Raw genomic sequence first — 19,477 nt, forward strand, 5'->3', positions numbered from 1 at the left:
GTACAAAAGTGAAAAGGACGCACTATGATCATAATTGGTCAGTGGGTATGACGATTCTTTTTTTTAAAATTGCGTGATAGGCTTGCGCTTGACGACAATCATGGTCAAATAGCAATGAACCAACGCGTGATGCTCACTAGACTTCAACATAGTATGTGAACTATGAATGACCAACATGAGTTTCTAAGGTATGCAAAGTATCAATACAGAATATCGCCATTGTTTAAACCAGTGAAGGTATTTACAATTATTTTCCCCAGTAGCAGTGCTGTGTGCGGAATTTGTAATAAGTCGATATGACAGATATGAGTCGAACCATGGCTGAAGCTCAGTCGAACTCTCTAGTTCTAAGTTCTATACACTATCCACGGAGACGCGTATAGGGATCTCCCTGTTACGAAGTCCCATACTAAAGACAAAGACAAAAACTCAGTGGGCGTTAACCATTTTGAGTCACCAACCAATCCAAATGTTTTTGGATAGAGAGAGTTTTCTAATAGAATAAATACTAGGGCAGACTAGAGTAAGTGAACTCTTGGTTTCGACGATATGTCAAATATTAGATGGTAACGAAAATCAAAGAAAAATAAGGCAACCTGTAGTTAAAAAAATATACTAGTAGTTCCCTAACTGTCGTGAACTGTCCGTAGGTACTTAGTATGGAAAACAAAGATTCATTTGTGATTGGTTTGCCAATCAAAATGGTTAACGCCCATTGACTTTTTTGTCTTTGTCATTTGTCTCTCTGTGGAGGCCGACGGACGTCTTAACAGGGCTCTCTCCGTCACTCGTTTCATACAATCGTAGTTCCAATTTCATTTGAATATTAAGCAACCAAAGTCCATGAAATTTTGCAGACATATTCTAGAAACTAATATCTGTGTCTGTAATGTTTTAGATTTTTCTAAAAATATGTAGTTTTAAAATTACAGGGGCTCAAAGATTTGTATGAAATTTTTTAAGACCGCATAACTTTGAAACCGAATATTTTAACAGAAATCTGGAAAACCACAGACATAGATATTAGTTTCTAGAATATGTCTGCAAAATTTCATGGACTTTGGTTGCTTAATATTCAAATGAAATTGGAACTACGATTGTATGAAACGAGTGACGAAGAGAGCCCTCTTAATTATAGGTTAAAGTATAGAACTAGACTAGAAACCATGTCAACATCACTTGACGTAGGTACCTTGTTTCAAAATATTGACACAATATTGAAATGTCATGTCGAAGTCAGTACGGATTAGTCAGCTCCCTTTGTCTCCGCGGTGACATATGATATTACACAAGCCTCAGCTATAGCTTACTACGATCGTGAGACCGTATTTCGCAGAATATTGTCTAATCTACATCCTGTACCCAAAGTCCTGTTGCTATCTGCAATAAATCAATATGTAGTGAGCTAGTAATGCCTGGAGACTGGCAAGCGAGGTCGTTGCACAAGGAACGTGTAGAAACTGCTCATCAATCAATCGACCAATTAGCCTGTTTGCATCCACTGCTGGACATAGGCCTTCCCAATAGTACGCCACCACACACAATCCTCCGCCTTCCTCATCCACCCACTTCCCGCTACCTTCTTAAGGTCCTCAATCCAGCGGGTTGGAGGTCGTCCCATACAGGGCTTGCTGATACGCGGTCTCCTCTCCACAACACGTCTGCCCCAGCAGCCATCGGTTCTGCAGCAGATGCGGCCTGCCCAGCCACTTAAGCTGGTTCATTCGCTGAGCTATATCGGTTACTCTGGTTCTCCTACGGATTTCCTCGTTACGGATTTTGTCTCTCAGAGAGATGCCAAACATAACGCGCTCCTCTGCTCATAGTTCCTTGCAATGATGATCATTATCATCATCATCATCATCATCTGAACTCTTGGTCGGCTCATGCCTCAAACTACCAACACGTTAGTTAGTTAACTTTTTCCAATGGCATCACCTAGTTTAAGGTCTGTAAAAACAGAATCTGATCTCTTACCTTGTGTTGTGTTCTTCGTTGCTAAGAATCGCAACCTCTTTCAAATAATAATATTTTAATGGGGGTTTTTCTTGGGATAACAGTAATATGATAGGCTCACATTAATCTTCCATATTACGTTTTCTTTAACTATATAGGGAAACCGGAAAGGCATTCCATATTCTGGCATATAAAACTGATGAACTTTAAAAGCTATTAGCCATTAGATGTTAGGTCCGACCTTCTCTAGCTATCAAGGTTAATCATGTTGACTAACGATTATACAAGAGTTAGCGACGTTTAAACATAAAGTAACACATTACAAGACCAATACTGACGGATACTTCATTTTAGCTTGAGGATGACTAACATACTGCTACTATGTCAAGGTGCTATTGTACTACGAAAAAAAAACTACCTTCTATTTGGAGGGTCCAGCGGTCGCATGCAACTATAATTTATCAGAATTCTAAGCAATTAAATATCACTTGCTTTAACGGTGAAGGAAAACATCGTGAAGCCTGCATCCCTGAGAGTTCTCCATCATGTTTTCAAAGGTGTGTGATCCAAACCACACTTGGCCTGTGGTAGAGTGTGTCCTAACCTTATTTCGTTCTGAGGAGAGGTCCGTGCTCAGTAGTTGACTGGCGTGAGTTGATAATGATGAGTAAGATTATTATGATAAGGTGAAATCAATCAACACTGTGCTCAGTACTATTAGATACAAAAACATTCAATTTCGTTGCTCTTCTCTATACTAGGTCGGGTAAATTAAACTACTTACCTAATTAATTGTAGATGCAAAAACAAGTCCACTTGTTTTTCAAAACGAGTAACAATAACAACAATCAATTAAAAATGTCGTCATAGATTTTGATTTAATCTAGCATTAACCCACAATAGTCTAGTTGTAATGGAATTTATTTATCGTCTGTATTATAATAATCTCAAAATCCTCAGGAAATGAGATAAGGGGTATTGGAAATTTATCTATTACCATTGAGAAACATATGATAAAAGGATAACTACAGATTTCCGCATTCCGAAAATTAATTTTTATTGTACTGAAAAGGGTAGATTATTCGTCTTGCGTTCCATATATCCTTGGTCGGTTGGTAATCATTTAAATACTGACCAATCAAACTCAGTGAAAAAGACATTCATATTTGTATCTGATTATCTGATTATTATTATATATATTATATATTCTAGATTTCTGTAAAAATGCGTACTTTTAAAGTTACATCCCATATCACTCAGTATTACACCTGTTACTATGTACGCTCACTGATTAAAATGCACGTGTCTGACAAAGCATAACAAATTCATTTCATCACCTTGCTACTATTACACACACGATATATTTGTTCGAAGACTGAGGTGACAACAAAGAAAACGTGATGATCAAATAAATTGCCGCTTTGTTGAATAGCCACACTATTGTCCGAATCCACCCATCCATCCATCCAATCTAATCCATCCAACCAATCCATCCATCCAAGATATGCGTCCATCGTAACAATAACTCATAAGTCCTCATTCCTCAGCCTTCCTCATCCATCTGCTACTCACCCTCGCCACCTTTATATCGTCTACCTATCGGTCTTTTATCGGATATATTTAGAAAGTGCTCAGGAACTTAACAACCTTGTTCCTCCTTCACCAATCTATCACAGAACAGCGAGAAACCGTGAATATTGGCATCCTTATGTGGTCGACATCCAATTTACTCGCACGAAATGTTTCTACTCAAAGTTTTTACGCTTAGAATAGAATAGAATAGAATAGATTTTTATTCAAATAAACTTTTACAAGTGCTTTTGAATCGTCAAATAATTTACCACTGGTTCGGAATGCTTAGGTGTGAAGTGCCCTTCCGGCGTCCGCGTTTCCACGTAACCTTCATACCTTCAAAGCAAGAGTGAATAGGCAGCTTCCAGGATCAAATCCCCGACTTCCTAGGAGGTGGGCGTCTTACATACTAGGCTATCATGGCTTTTAGTGGGTGGGTAAAGTGACAGTATTATAAAGGAGGTGTATTGTGTTTGCAGGTGCTGTGTGGGGCAGTGGCGGGCGCAGGCGACGTGATGGGAAACGCGAGCCGCGTGCGCCGCGCTCCCCACGCGCACCGCGTGCTGTATGTATAGCTTCCATTTACTTAAAGCTCTTCAGACTGCGCTATACTATTGTGATATATAGTATAGCAAATAAGGATCTAAGCAAGTAAGCCAATATATCGTACAGTGAAGTGTGAACGTGTTCATAATAATGTATGGTGCCGGGTGCACGATATTGTTGATATGCTATGTGCTATTATATTATAGCGTAGTCTGAAAAGAGCTTCTATAGTAGGTACGCGATAGGTCGAAATGGGGATCGGGGTGGGGACGCCCCATGGGTGACGTGCGGGTGTGCGGGGCAACCCTTCGCCTCATAATATCCTGATTGCCATCTCGACCTGTCGCGTGCTATAGATGATGCAGCGGTGATCGCTGTGATTTTGTTAGTGGGAGGACCCGAGTTCAATTCCCTGCCGGGGAAATTTGAAATTTTATAATTTCTAAATTTCCTCTGCTCTGGTCTGGTGGGAGCATGGTGGGAGGCTTTGGCCGTACCACCCTACCGGCAAAGCCGTGCCGCCAAACGATTTAGCGTTCCGACATCCCGCGTAGTAACCAAAGGAGTTGGGGTTTAATGAAAACTGGCATAACCCTGCCAGATTAGCCAGTTTCCATCTTTTTAGATGCAGTTTACTGCATCATCACTTATCACTAGGTGAGATTGGAGCCAAGGGCTAACTTGTATCTAAATAAAAAAAACAAATGAAAAAATTATACCCGCAACTTCGTCCGCATGGATATAGGTTTTTTAATACTCATAAGCTACATCTTTGAAACTAAATACTTACTGAAGTTCGCTCCAGAAAATATAGCGTTGGAAAACAACCTTTAGGTGGAAAAATAATATCAAATGAGTCACAGGGAGCTGCGGAATTAAGACAGGCGAAAATCCTCTTTACATCCCAAATTCCTGTCTTAACTTACTGTTGTAGCCATTACTATTGTTAAAAAAAAAAATTGGTTGTCTGTAAAGTTGGTTTACTGACGATAGTTGAACGTGACAACAAAGGCCGATTGTGCTTCTTTGTCGCTCGTTCCGCGCTCTCGCTTGCACTTCAAGCCTTACATGGAACGCCTCAGAGCGAGGTAACGCCGCATGAGTCATGTTTTTTCGTGCGTGCAGCCGGCTCTATCGAATTATAAGACGTCACGTCAAAAAAAGATAGTTACATTTTTGTTACTTTTTGTAATTAACAAAGAAATCCCACAAAGTTTTTAGAGTGGCCAGTTTACAGACTTAATTAAAAATAATGAAATGGTTAATATAGATCTCTTAATATCGGTACCTACGCAATTAAAAACTACTTTGCGGCACTGCCTTATAAGATTATACAGGTAGGTACTTATGTAATGAAAATGTTTTTATCTTTACTGTTTATGTTAGCCGTTCGTTAAGCCCTACTCGTTTAAGATATCATGCACTTTATCCAACTCTGATATGTACCTGTTTTTATTGAGTGCCTAGAAATCGTTTTGATTTTTTTATCAACACAAGTTCATTTGCATTGCAGCGTCTCTAAAGTTTTTATCTGGCATCAGTAGAGATGTTATGTCTCTATTAAACTTACTATTTACAACATTCGGAATAACATAACATACCAACATTTTGGATTTCTTTATTAACTTTATTTTATACACAAATTATTTATCAAGGATTCCAAAAAATGCCAATCTAAAAACATATTTGATCATCGGCTTAAAATTGACCTAGATCTAAATCCAAATCAAATTATTATAAATTAGATTAATTAACAGTAGAATCTTAATCATCTATAATAACAAATTTAAATATTAATATTTCTGTCGTAAGCCTTTCCGATTTTGAGTATAAAAAAAATGTTGCTAACATCGTATCTAAAACCTACTTTCCAACGGTCTACTTGGTTTTAGTCAGTAATTTAGGCGATCAGAATTCTATTACAGACTTGATGTAACTTTTTATGTTAACACCAATAACAGCAAAACTGTCCTTTATCAATTGCAATCAGATATTTCGACGTAGTTAGACTTAATTATGATCTTAACTTTTAACTAGTAATGTCTCAGTTAGTTAATCAGGTGACAAACTCTATTTTGCCCCTAACCGCTTTAATTACTGAAGGACAGATTTACATTCAGCGATCGGTTAAAATTGGGCACATTATTAGCTTGAAAGTCACATTCATTTTCATTTTAGTAGAAAACGTTTCCAACAATTTAGTAAATCACACAAAATATAAGCTTGGAAAAGTTCTTAATTCAAAAAAAAATGCTTCCAGGACGGACGAGGAACTAGACGCGACAGCAGCGTGGAAGCGCTCGCACTGGCGCGAGATGCAGTCCATCCTGAGGAAGGAAGGTTCCAACCGGGACGTCGAGTGCTGTCCTTCAATACCAGAAATGGTCGCCAAGAAAGGCGGCCGAACGCCCACCGGTCTCTATGTAGAACTGTACGAGGACGGTGAAAATAAACAACGGCTCTACGAGCTGTCATGCGCTCCTGGAGTGGTCGACAAGCCTTGCAGATTCGTCGACGCAAGGTTGTACAACCAATCCAGATGCGTCCAAAAGTATTCTTACTCCTACGCTCTCGTAAGGTACTCGTCTGCGACTGAGATGCCTCAAGGGCACCGACCTGAAGGACACTTTTCCGTGCCAGGGTCAGGAGGGTGGTCCATGGATTATGTAATAGTGCGTGCGGGGTGTGAGTGTCAAATAACGCCGCCGAAGCGTAAAAGTGCCCATAGAAAGAGACTGGAGCGACACAGGCAGAGGAAGAGGAATAGACGCTTAGAGGAGGACGACGATACTTGATGTGTTTAGTGTCTAACCAGTGGACTTTGAACAAATTGCGGAATTCCCGAACTTAGTTTTTAGTAGGTCGGTCGCGGCATCTGATTGTTTTGACGCTTTTACGAGAATTTCAATTGATTCCTAAATTCTTTCGTGCAACCAATCTCTTATGTTTTATTGTTTCAATTTCAGCAAGTTAACGTTGACATTCATTGAGTTTTTCGACTTTATCATATGAATTAAAATTCACAATCTTTGAAATTGTAGCAAAAACCTAATTTTGATTATCTGAATTTGCTTTTGGTGATATAAATAAAACATTATCTTTGCATTTACTACCAGCTGAAATCAATGATAACAATCTGTAGTTAAGTTACACAGAAACGTTGTTACTTTTAAAAAATGTCATACAATTTTTGACAAATAACTTTTTTGTGTAACTTATCAACATATCACAGATAGATCGATCATATTAATTTCGGGTATTTTATCGAATATCTTTAACTTTAAATCAGGAAATGTCAAAATTTGAGTTGTTTAACATAAAAGTTTTAGGCGACCTCAAAAATAATTTTTTTATCACACTGTATTTTGACAGAAGTTTATCCAAGGTCACATCAGATGCTGCAATCGCTTAGCCTTAACGAATGTTACCGATGCGATCAAGTGGGACCCGTTGTGTACACTTGTCGGTACTATTGACTATTGTACTATGTATTTATTTTGGAAATTTTCGTCTATTTAATACGCTTCTTGTCTTGTAAAATTAATGTTGGTCTTAGGCAACATCCCACAGCTACCGGCCTATGATACTGAGGTCAGAGTTCTGTGTTTTGCGTTTATTGTATTGCCATGCGATCGCTTGAAGGATCGCTTTTTGCTATACACACAAGTGTTTGACAGCTTCATCTGCATGGTACCTACGCAAATATCGAACCCCTATTTTACCTTCTTAGGGGTTGAATTTTCAAAAATTCTTCCTAAGTGGATGTCTACGTCATAATACATAGCGATCTGCATGCCAAATTACAGTTCAATCCATCCAGCAGTTTGAGTGCGTCAGTCAGTCACCTTTTCCTTTTATATACTTAAAATTGTACCTTGTAAATTCCTTTTTCTTCTTCTATAACTTTTAAATATTCTTCTTGAATGGTCTTATACCTAACAATCTTATTTATAGTCACAGTTGTTATTTTATTTTATTAGAAAAGATAACTTACATCTAAGTGTAAGACTTCAGAGTAAAGTTAGATCACAGTGAACGCAGAACGCAGAACTCTGTTTTGAACTCTCGTCCACTGAGTGTGGATCGGTGCCTTTGATCTTACGACACAGTGCCTTCACTTTGTGCCTTATCTACGATGCCTTTTGCGAAAACGTGAATATTAGCTTAAGAATTTTGTAATCTGCCATATTATCAAATATTTCATACACAAGAAACCTTAACATTTCGTAACATCTTTATGTGTACCCATGCAACTACTGCAATTTACATAATTGTGATTACGATGATATAATTTTCTAAAATTTATGTTGTCAAATTAATTTGTTAATTATTCATAGCTCGAGAGCTTTGAGACTTGATCTGGTCCAGAGGTACCGTCATAGGGGTGTTCCTATGTTTTTATGTGTTTTCAAGCATATAAATACGTATTTATAATCAAAGAATCCCAAAGTGCCACTAAATTCCGTGAATGTTGGTCTAGTTGGAAGAATTTTAAAGACTTTAAATTCTAATTCAAAATTCAACTACAACAAATTCGAAATCGTAGCTTGAAAATTACTCTTTAATATAATGTTTTTCTCAAAATATTATGTAAGTACCTAATTTTTATATCAAAGTAATGGGATGATAGGTAGACCGTACCTACTTAATACAATCTTTGGTCCTTATGAATACTATAATACGTAAAATCGACACCTCCCACGTAAGTTGTTGTAAGCCACAAAATTGCCATTTTGCGTTTTTTACATAACAATGTCTATTTTTATCTATTTTATATGTTCAATTAAAAAAAATCCTAAAAATGTTGTTTTTTAAAGTACTTATGAGGCGTATAATGTTGTATTTTTCAAACGAAGACGACGTAAAATATCATATCGACCTTTACAACGTTTTATGTGGGGTGAAGTCGCACGTTTGCGCCTCGTATGTAACAGATACAACAGATCACGCCGGACTTCAAATGAAATGTTTGTAACTCAAGACACTGATATGTCACGGTTGTGTTTGCATTTTTTTATTTCATTATCGTATTTTAGTAATTTAATAGTGATGCCAAGCTAAACTATTGTATAGATTACATACAACAATTTACGTCGTTGAGGACACCCAAAAACAGTATTGTATGATGACATACAACCGTTTACGTTGCAGAATTATAATAAATTTTGTGTTAAGTGATACATACAACATTTTACTTCGGCATTTATTTTTCAAAATTTTGTTGTATGATTACATGCTATATTTTACGTTGCTATGACATTGTTTTTTTTCTTACATACGACATTGTATACAATAAAACTATGTTAAAATTTAGTTTGATGGCGATGTAAACCTATGATAGTTAATGAAATAACTAATCGGCTCATCATACCACTAGGTTACCATATAATTAACAAAAAAATCACTACTACAATATATTATTTCAGAGCCTACCTTTCCAATAAATAGGTTGGTAGAACCTGCCAGGTGGTGGAGTCCAATTTCTTTACGGCCTATCGTCCAAAAATAACAAATATTTTTTTATGATTTTAAAGCTCATGGCCAGAAAAAGGCCAGAAATGATACTGTAGTCTTCAGCAGATGCACCTATCTACTGGCAGATCTCTATTGTACAAACACGTGACTTATGGATCTTTAATTTCGTTTTAAAGATACCATAGAGCGGAACAGGAACTCAAAAGTATTCACGAAAGATCTGTCTACTAAACAGGGTCTGCTGATACGACAAAAAACTGACAACACCTCATTTTAGCTAAACTTGAGCTCTTGAAATAAGTGGAGAAGTTCTATGGACAGTTATACACCACAATACAAAGACTTGTTGAAGATTTGGCTAAAGATCCCAGAGCTAAATTGACGGGACACTATACCCAAGATATCCCAGATGCCAGTTTATACGAGATAAGTATGGCTCTCAAACAACTCAAGGATAAAAATTCGCTCGGTGATATCAGAATCACAGTAGAATTCCTGAAAGCGGGTGGCAAACCAGTACTTAAGGTCTTTCAGCGATTTTCCAATCGCCATGACGGGATTTTCAATCCCGTCATGGCGATAACGCCGTAATAAATAATAAGTAATGGTTTATTTGTTGCAATGTGGGCACAAAAGGTTAGTGAATCTTATATTTAAAATAATCTAGTTCATTGCATAACGAAATCACAAAGTTACAAACATTACTCAAGAAGAGTCATAGACTCATCTCGCTGCTAAGCCATGTCTATAAGCTGTTGTTATCGTAAGTCATTATGAATCGTCACAATAATAAGTTCGATGACTTTCAGCATCCCTAACAAGCTTGATTCTGAAAAAGCTTAAGCACTATAGGTCACATTCATAAGGTGCGACATGTTATGCATAATATAAATGAAGGCTATTATAATAATCTGCCTCTTTGCTAAGCGTTTGTAAACTATGTGAAAGTTTTTGATTTGGTGGAAACTGGGGCTGTATTAAGGTCGCTATTGAGATGCTGAAATAACTGCCTGTTCATACAAATGCTGAAATAGAATCCTGTACGAAAACACCATGTTTGGAACACGTCCTTATCTTTAAGCTTGGATTGGAATGAACTTAACATTAACATCAAAAGAAATTCACCTTCGATTTGTCGATGACATAGTCACTATCGCAGAAACTCTGGGAAACTTTATTAGGTTTCCCAGAGTTTCTACATTTACAGCTCAATGACCTTTGCAAAGTTTCACAACAGATGGGCCTGAAAATGAACATGAGTAAGACGAAAATTATGTCTAATTTCTATGTCTCGGCCCACCCAGTAATCGTTGAGGGCTCTGCACTCGAAATTATAGAAAAGTGTGAGCCTGGAACAGGTACCTGGACCAGGTAGGTAAGTGCAATTTCAAGAAACAGGTTAGCCAACGAATCCGACTCGGCGGCAGCGTATGGAAACTAAATTAGTCTTCGAACAGTGCGTGTTACCAGTGATGACATATTATGGATCCGAGATAATATGGTCCCATATTATAATGGAATTCATAAGAAAGTTCAGAGTCACTAAGCGGGCAATTAGAGAGCTATATTTGAAGTTTCTCTGCGTGATCGAATCTGGAATGTGGATATCGGTAGGAAAATCAGAGTAACCGGCATAAATGGGTTGCGAAGCTGAAGTGTAAATGGCCGGGGCACATAATTCGAAGGACCCGTAGACGTTGAGGTCCCAAGGTGCTGGAACCGCGCACTGTAGGCGCAGCGTTGACAGACTCCCACTAGGTGCACAGACGACATCAAACGAGTCACAAGGAGCCACTGGATTCAGGTGGTGCAAGACCGTGGCATATAGAAGTCCCTACAAGAGACCTATGTCCAGTAGTGGACATCCATTGGTTGGAAATGATGATTCGGACTACACATACTACATTTTTTTTAAATTTTAAACGACGTACACTGTTGTATTTAACACATACGATGACACTCAACCCGTTTTTTCCAGCGTAATTTGTTGTAAGTATCTTATACAACATTTTACAAAGATGAAACACACCGTAAAATGTTGTATGAACAAAATCTCAGAAATGTGAAGTATTTCTATAGATTATCTTTCAGAATATGTTAAAGTACTGTAAACTATAACTAAATACCGAATTTCACAAAAATATATTGAAAAATGGAGCTTTAATTTCAATTTATATCTTTAAAACGCTCTACTGAAAAGTTGTAGTTTTGGGGATACAACAACTTACGTGGGAGGTGTCGAAATGGTTACCAATGTGGGCCTACTAAAATGGTAGTTATTTTATAATATCTAGGCACAAAGTGTTTTAATATCAAGTGAATGTTACGTTAACAAAGACAATAATATTATAGTCACGCCTGCCGATAAAACTAGCTATTATCGCCATAGTATTAAAACATTCAACAATTAATGAACAATAATTTAATTACTTATTTATCTTATGTGATATTTAAGAAAATCTTTCATTCACTTCTGATATTTGAAATGAGTGTCAGTTACCTGTAAACTTTAAACTTTGTAAAGCGTAATGTACACTAAAACAACATATACAACACAACAAGAACATAAACACTGCTCTCTTATCATCTAAAGTTAAGAATATTTATTCAAAAAATAACGTTTCTATAATTTTGTTATTATATTTTAACTCTACGTACTACTGATGTACTGTAACTTCCTTAGTTGTAAGCGTCGAGTCAAAGATCTGTATTATTTTCTATTTTGTAATACTTTTATTGTATTTAAAAAAAGCTAGTTGTAAGAGTTTATTCGTTTATTTATACTGTGTAATACGAGGTATTCCGATATTTGTATGGATATTAGTGTATGTAGAGAGTCGCTTTCATAAATACAATGTATATAACTATCACAATAGTATTATGAACTGAGATTATTATGTGCATTTAATTATATATGCGAACAAATTATTATTTAAACATTTTCTACATAGTAGATAACTAAAATTTTATTCATGAAAGCGCCACCTAGTGTCGAGTAAATCACAACATTAAGTTTTTAAAAGTAACTATAGATGGCGCTGAAATATGTTTATTAATTTTTTAACTTGCAACACTTTATTCCGTATCCGTATTTGCGCCATCTAGTGTCGAATAGTAAGAAGGTTTAACTTTTTATGCACAAACATAGATGGCGCTAATATTTTTAATCTACAATACAAGCAACTCACACTAACAGTGCCATGTGTAATTTAATAAATAAAAATAAATGATAAAATGTAAAATATCAGATTAAGAAAGAATTGTTACGTATAAAAACCGTTGATGTAGTACTAATTATTATTATTATTTGTATTTATTCTCATATTTCACTCAAAGTTTACATCAGATACTATTAAAGCTACCCAAATAAAATAATAATATTTTACTAATTATTGCAATAATGAGTTTAAGTAAAAGTGAGGAGCAATTCGTTAACAGCAAATTACCATCACAAACGATGTAAAAATAACATCAATATCACACAATTTTAATAAAATAAAATCAACTGAAATCGAAAATTGTTTTATTATCAAAAATCTTAACAATAACAGTAGCCTATTTTACAACATAGAATAATATCTGATAAGGTAAGTACGAAACTTAATTTAATGTTCTTAGGGAATTACCTATAGTTTTAAGATTATAAGTACTGTCTTGATAATATCTTACAAAATACAATTAAAGTAACACAGCGTTATATATTTTATTACTCGGCATCATGATCTGTAACAGAAAAAAATTACATTCAATTTAACAGTCTCATTTTTTAGGGTTCCGTACCTCAAAATAAAAAACGGAACCCTTATAGGATCACTTAGTCTGTCTGTCCGTCCATCCGGCCTTACCTGAACATTCTAAAACAGATATTTATTTATTTTTATGTAAAATAGTTTTTGATTTATTATGCAAAATGTTGGAAAAAATACCCAAGTACGGAACCCTCAGTGCGCGAGTCTGACTCGCACTTGTCCGGTTTTTTTGCAACGAATCAGCCTGGCTGTCCGGTGCGGACCGTGCGGAAATGCAGCCAGTATCATTGGCACCATTACACGTGGGCATGATTTATACAGTAATTAGGCTTATATAGCTTTAAGTTTTATTCCTAATATTTTCAATTTAACAGTAGAGTATTACCTAGTTAATCCCACTTTACTGATTTTGGCTAAAATGCACAGTACCTAGGTACCTAATAGTTAAAAATTGTGCGAAGTAAGTGATGATGCAGTCTAAGATGGAAGCGGGCTAACCTGGAAGGGGTATGCCAGTTTTTATTAAACCTATACTTCTTTGGTTTCTACACGGCATCGTACCGAAACTTTAAATCGCTTAAATAAGTATAAAGTTAGATACTCACCAAGATACATAGTCAATAAGTACATAATAGCGAATCCGACAGCAACAGCAATGAACTGCACCATGCCCGCTCCGTGCTTCCGCTCATGCCAGCGCGCTCGCTCGCGCGGTAACACTTCGCTCACCGTGACGTACAGAAGCGTACCCGCCGCGAGCGCCTGGAACAACGAACGGTAAGCGAAAATTGTTAACCTGGATCTATACATTCGCACGAGAGGTGAGACGAGTCGCAAGACGTCTGTTAGCCTTAGTATAAGATTTTACATTTCCCAACGTTACGACCTAAGGATCTTAAATGTCTTGTTTTAAAGCTTACGTTCGTCCATTGATCTAAAACTTCGAGCGAAAATTATAAAGCTGGATCTATACACGACAGGAGGCAAGACGTCTGTTAGCCTTAGTTAGTAGGTATAAGGTATTACATTTCGCATCCATAAGTATAAATTATTATTTTATTGCGCGTATTCATTGCGCTATTGCGAATCCCCATGCAACTGCACCATGCCTGCGCCGTATTTTCACTCGTGCCAATGCCGCTGCGAGTGCATGTAAGCGATGAGCGAATATTGTACCACATATCTACTAGACTTAGATTAGTGCTAGATTGACAGTCGTCCTAAAACTGTCCGACGACGGAATCAGAGTAATTTTGGTCGCCTATACGACTGAGTCTAAAGACAATTTTTCCCATGAACTTCTAGCAATGAAGAGATGACTGACTTTCATCGTTCTCACTTAGCAGAAAGTTACCTGCATGATAGGCACAGCGACGGAGTCCTTCAGAACGTTGACGTTGTCCAGAACAGCGCCTACAGCGATGCCGGCGACGGATCCGCCGCTGAACAGCGCCACACACACGATGTGCGCACACAGCCGCCCCGGCGCGCTGGCGCACAGCTCAGCGCCCAGGCAGAATCCTACCACGTACTTGTGACTTGCTACCGCGCCTAGCAAAAGAAGGACCTGAAAAAAACTAAATAATATTTAAATAGAAGGAGTCAAAAGCTTAATTTGCCATAATCCGCTGAAACAGACAGACGGATAGACAAACATTTAATACAGGAAGTGTAGGTGACAAGTGTAAATTAAAAATTTATAACACCCCCGACAAGCGAAGGTTACAGTAACTAGAAAAGAGCTAATAACTTTCAAACGGCTAAACCGATTTTCTTGGATTATAGCTAAGAACACTTTCGATCAAGCCATCTTTCAAACAAAAAAAACTAAATTAAAATCGGTTCATTAGTTTAGGAGCCACAGACAGATACACAAGTCAAACTTATAACACTCTTCTTTTGGGTCGGGGGTTAAAAATTATACAGAAGGTATTCGGAGGGATTATTGTGAAGGTGGCAAGTATCTATTGTCTGCTAATCCGAACTTGGCCAGCGTGATAGGCTAAACACAAACTCTACTCATTCCGAGAGGAAACCCGTGCTTAGTAGTGAGCCGACGTTGGGTTGATCATGATGAATATTTATTAAAGTCCTATTCCACCAAATTGCACTCAACAATGACAATTAAATTACCGTGTTATCTCTTGTACTTAATTGGCAAAATTAGGTCACATACGATTGCTGATAACACTACCTAAAGCCTTTTTATCTGACAATGTAATAATACTTACCTATTATCTTCATAACTATATCGTTACAGATACCAAAATTAAGACAAAGGATAAGTTACAAGTAGATAATAAAATAGATAATAAATAATAATACCGCGTTTAATAGCCTCATCGGGTGACAGAAGAGCTGGCTCATTTTTTGCGCAACGGATCAGCCTGGCTGTCCAACGCGGAAATGCAGCCAGTATTCTTGGCACCATTCCACGCGGGCATGATTTGTATAGTATTTAGATAAGGCTAGCTTTAAGTTTTATTGTAATATTTTCAATTAAAAAAAAAAAAAGTAGATAATACATAGCCTAAGAAACCTTTTTATTAACATCTAATAGTTACCACCAGAATAAACAGACCATACCACTATTTTAAATCTCTAAATTAAAATTGGTAAAATTGGGCATCATTAATTCTAAATTTTTGGTCTGGTCTGGTAGGAGGCTTCCGCCGTGGCTAGTTACCATTTTTAGCGTTTCCAGATTTAGCGTTCCGGTACGATGCTGTGTAGAAACGGAAGGAGTATGGGTTTAATAAAACCACCGTACCCCTTCCAGGTTAGCCCGCTTTCATCAATGACTGCATCATCACTAATCACCAGGTGAGATTGCAGTCAAGGGCTAACTTATATCTGAATTAAAAAAACTTTGGTGTTATGGATACATTCCACGAAAAAGTAGGCATAATCGAACCCCAGTCAAGTCTTCTATGGCTGAATAGAATACTTTTAATAACAGCTTGCGAGGCTTAGCTTATTGCATCACACACACACGCACACACTCACACACGCACACACTCACACACACACCCACAGGTCAACAAAAGTCCTACCAAATCGCGAAATCTAATGATACCTGAATGCGAAAGTGACTTCCGCATTGCGAAAGAGAATTTATCCGTCCACGCCTCAAGCATTATAACTGACCTTGACAAAAGGAATAGTAGGTACGTAGACATTGATATTTAATTTAATTCCCAGTGATATCTAATTTCTTAAAAAGCATAATATAGCTCTGAAAAATTAGATGTGCCTCCGAGATTGGACCCCGAACCTTTTGAAGCTATCAGCGCTTTAAAAAACATTCAAATTATTCATTAAGCTTTTTGATAACCAACCTGAGAAGCAGTTTCCTGCAATCCAATCGCCAATCCTTCCAAAAGGCTATGAACGAACAAAGCACACAACAACCCGATGACACCAGAAGAACTCTTATTACACGGCTCCGTGTGGCTGATATGACACATCGTCGGACTCCCTGCATCGCCACAGCATTTGTCCCTCATCTCATCATCATTACTCCTCCGTTCCAACAAACTCTGTTCTACAGTGCCATAATTCCTTTGAACCACAGGGCTTTGAGGGTGCTCATTCGTCCCATTGAAGATATGTACGATTTCATCGACGATGTAGACAAGAAAGAATCCAGCACATAATAAAAGTTCTGTATACTGTGGGAGTTTCTCTCGAGCTTCTGGTAGCATGTGAGTTAAAGAGGTGGCTAGTAAAACTCCACCGCCGAAGCAAAGTAGACAAGATATGAATAAAGGATGCCTTTGTCTTGCACTATGGGAAATGCATGCTGGTGCCATACCCGTGACAAAACTTCCTAGTCCTAATGCTATAATGGATATCACTTTTGCCGTTGAGGCTTCCATTTTTCATCAGTTTAGTGTCACGTTGCAATAGATAGGTATTATCTCACGTATTCACTTGGTTGAATTTACTTATTTCGTCACTTTAACCAACTTTCAAAAAGAAAGGAGTTCTTCATCCGCTAATGAATATCTTCAGTGTTATAATTCTATCTTTGTCCCGTACTTATCAAAAAGTGGTTCAATTTTTTTTTTATGTTTGGTCACTTTTTCGTCAACTCTTCATTCCATTATAGCCACTTTTAAATATAAAATTCTTCACTATTTGCGTCACTTTCAGCGAAAATATTTGTTTAGTCATCAATCATCACCAACTTTATTCACCGACTTCCAAAAAGGAGGTTCTCGATTCGGTACCTAGGTTTTGCAATACAATCTATTACAATTTGGATCCCAAGGCGTAATAATGGTTTCAAACGACACTCTCAGCTCGAAACAGTCCGTCCGTTCCCTTTATCTCGTATTTACACACGTTATCATTCAATACACACGAGTTAGGTACTTATCAGTAATATAATTTCCTTTAAACACTTTACTAAAAAGTAATCGAATCAAAACACGACCGGCACATTTTAAACACGGATTCGTTATGAATTGTATCTCTACCCTCCAAGGACATAAAAGTGACTCACATGAATGTTAACAAATTCATGTCCTAACATCTGGTATTTAAAGTTCAAAATCGCTGACATTATATACGGGAACATATGGCCGATATGGCTGTAAACTAATTTATTATTTATGTAGACTACATAAGGTTTAAAATCGCCCAAAGTAAATACATTAACAAGACCATTATAAAAAGATCTCCAACGCCGTTAACGATAAAATAATTTTAAATGCCTTCCCTCTGATTAATCGCTGCTTTAGCGGATCATAGCAAAATGGTCAGTGTGATATAGGTAAGTATGAGTATACTATTATGTTTCAAATATAATTAACTACATACCTAACTACTTAGTTCTTTATATTATGTAGTTATATGTAGTTATGGTATATTTATATAATACTCAATATATGGATATCGGTCGGTTTTATAGACCACCTGGTTCTTCAAGTTTTTTTAAATTTATAGACTAATATTGGCTGCAACCAGACCTGCTGGCAAGTGTTGATGGCAGCTTAATATGGAGTGCGCTTGCCTAGAAGATGCCACTTCACTCTTGACTTGACTTTTATTAAAAGTGGAGGGGAAAACTGCTCGATTCGAACCGCTGGGACAAATCCTAGCGGTTCGAATTAGAAACGAAGAGGCAAATCGCTTGATACGTGTCCGTGGAATTTTGACTACGTACTGATGGACCTTGAGGATGGCTTGCGGTTAGGCCAGGTAATACTGAATAATAATGTTCCACCAGTAGATACGAATTTTGGCCACGACGGTCAAGCTCAATAGGAACTAGTCTATATTTTACATCTGCCCAAACAAACAAAAGCACAAACAAAAGTATCAAGTCATCAGGGTTTATTCCCGCTAGAAGTGATTCAGACTTCAATGGTTCTTTATGAATCATATTATCCTGAAGGTGATAGCAGACAGACAGGACAGCGCTCTCAAAGCGCACTGGATGTCTGCATTAGTTAATAAGTATATTAATTATATTAACTAACATAGAATAAGTTTCTTACTAACATACATTACATTTTAATTTTTACTAACATAGGTTAAGATGTTTACTAACATAATATTGTGGGCCTTTGTTGCTTAAATAAATAAAGATATTATTATTATTATAGATATAACTTACTCTCACGCCCGGTTACAAAATAGATATATATAAAAGCCAAAGATAATATAATATACTTACATACATAAAAATAAATAAACCTACATACACATTTACATAAATACATATTTGTACCGGGCGGAGGATTACGCCCCGGCAGGGAAGACCAAACGGCCGGGGGTCAGGGCGACAGGTTGAGAAAGCGGCGGACTATCCTAGCCGAGTCTAGCAAGACCGCTTTTTGCATCCTGGCTGCGAGCGAACTGCCACGGAACCCCAGTCGCCTCAGATGGTGAGCGAGGCTGACTGGGATCAACCCGTTTGCAGATATGACGATTGGGATGATTTCGGTGGACTCCACATGCCACATGTCGGAAACCTCGTGAGCCAGATCAAGATACTTGCGTTTTTTCTCCGTCTCAGCTCTCACGAGGTTCTCGTCATATGGAATGGTGATGTCCACCAAAAACACCCTCGACTGTGCCCGGTCCACCACCACAATGTCAGGCTTATTCGCTAGAATAGTTATTATTATTATTATTATTATACCTAGAATATCTGCTACGAGATCCAGCAG

The 19,477-nt window shown here is 37.4% G+C and overlaps 2 protein-coding genes and 1 long non-coding RNA gene across 6 annotated transcripts in view; 1 reads left to right on the forward strand and 2 right to left on the reverse strand.

The window, feature by feature from the left end:
- Nucleotides 1–7,079, forward strand: part of LOC123874534 — a 275,616-nt gene extending 268,537 nt beyond the window's left edge. For all 4 annotated transcript variants that reach the window (XM_045919955.1, XM_045919956.1, XM_045919957.1 and 1 more), the window contains 2 exons: nt 4,008–4,093; nt 6,335–7,079. In XM_045919955.1, coding sequence (XP_045775911.1) covers nt 4,008–4,093; nt 6,335–6,869 — 621 coding nt within the window. In that variant the 3' untranslated portion in view covers nt 6,870–7,079. The remainder of the gene's footprint in view (nt 1–4,007; nt 4,094–6,334) is intronic.
- LOC123874538 overlaps nt 1–11,916 on the reverse strand; it is a 35,229-nt gene extending 23,313 nt beyond the window's left edge. The window contains exons 1-2 of the long non-coding RNA XR_006797945.1: nt 11,906–11,916; nt 2,372–2,374 (exon numbers count right to left, since the gene is read on the reverse strand). This is a non-coding gene — a long non-coding RNA (uncharacterized LOC123874538). The remainder of the gene's footprint in view (nt 1–2,371; nt 2,375–11,905) is intronic.
- A 1,139-nt stretch (nt 11,917–13,055) lies between these two features.
- On the reverse strand, nt 13,056–17,780 carry LOC123874531 (zinc transporter ZIP1). Its single transcript, XM_045919945.1, has 4 exons — nt 16,637–17,780; nt 14,653–14,865; nt 13,904–14,060; nt 13,056–13,272 (listed from the first exon to the last, which is right to left on the reverse strand). The coding sequence occupies exons 1-4, from the start codon at nt 17,174–17,176 to the stop codon at nt 13,256–13,258; spliced, it is 927 nt and encodes a 308-aa protein (XP_045775901.1). The 5' UTR covers nt 17,177–17,780; the 3' UTR covers nt 13,056–13,255.
- Between the last annotated feature and the right edge of the window lie 1,697 nt (nt 17,781–19,477).

This window comes from Maniola jurtina, chromosome 18, assembly GCF_905333055.1.
Source record: "Maniola jurtina chromosome 18, ilManJurt1.1, whole genome shotgun sequence".
NCBI lineage: Eukaryota > Metazoa > Arthropoda > Insecta > Lepidoptera > Nymphalidae > Maniola > Maniola jurtina.

Coding starts and splice junctions, on each gene's coding strand:
- LOC123874531 (XM_045919945.1), bottom strand. CDS start 17,176: ATGGAAGCCTCAACGGCAAAAGTGATATCCATTATAGCATTAGGACTA. Junction 14,866..16,636: donor TGCAGGAAACTGCTTCTCAG/GTTGGTTATCAA, acceptor AGTTTTTTTCAG/GTCCTTCTTTTGCTAGGCGC. Junction 14,061..14,652: donor TCGCTGTGCCTATCATGCAG/GTAACTTTCTGC, acceptor TCGTTGTTCCAG/GCGCTCGCGGCGGGTACGCT.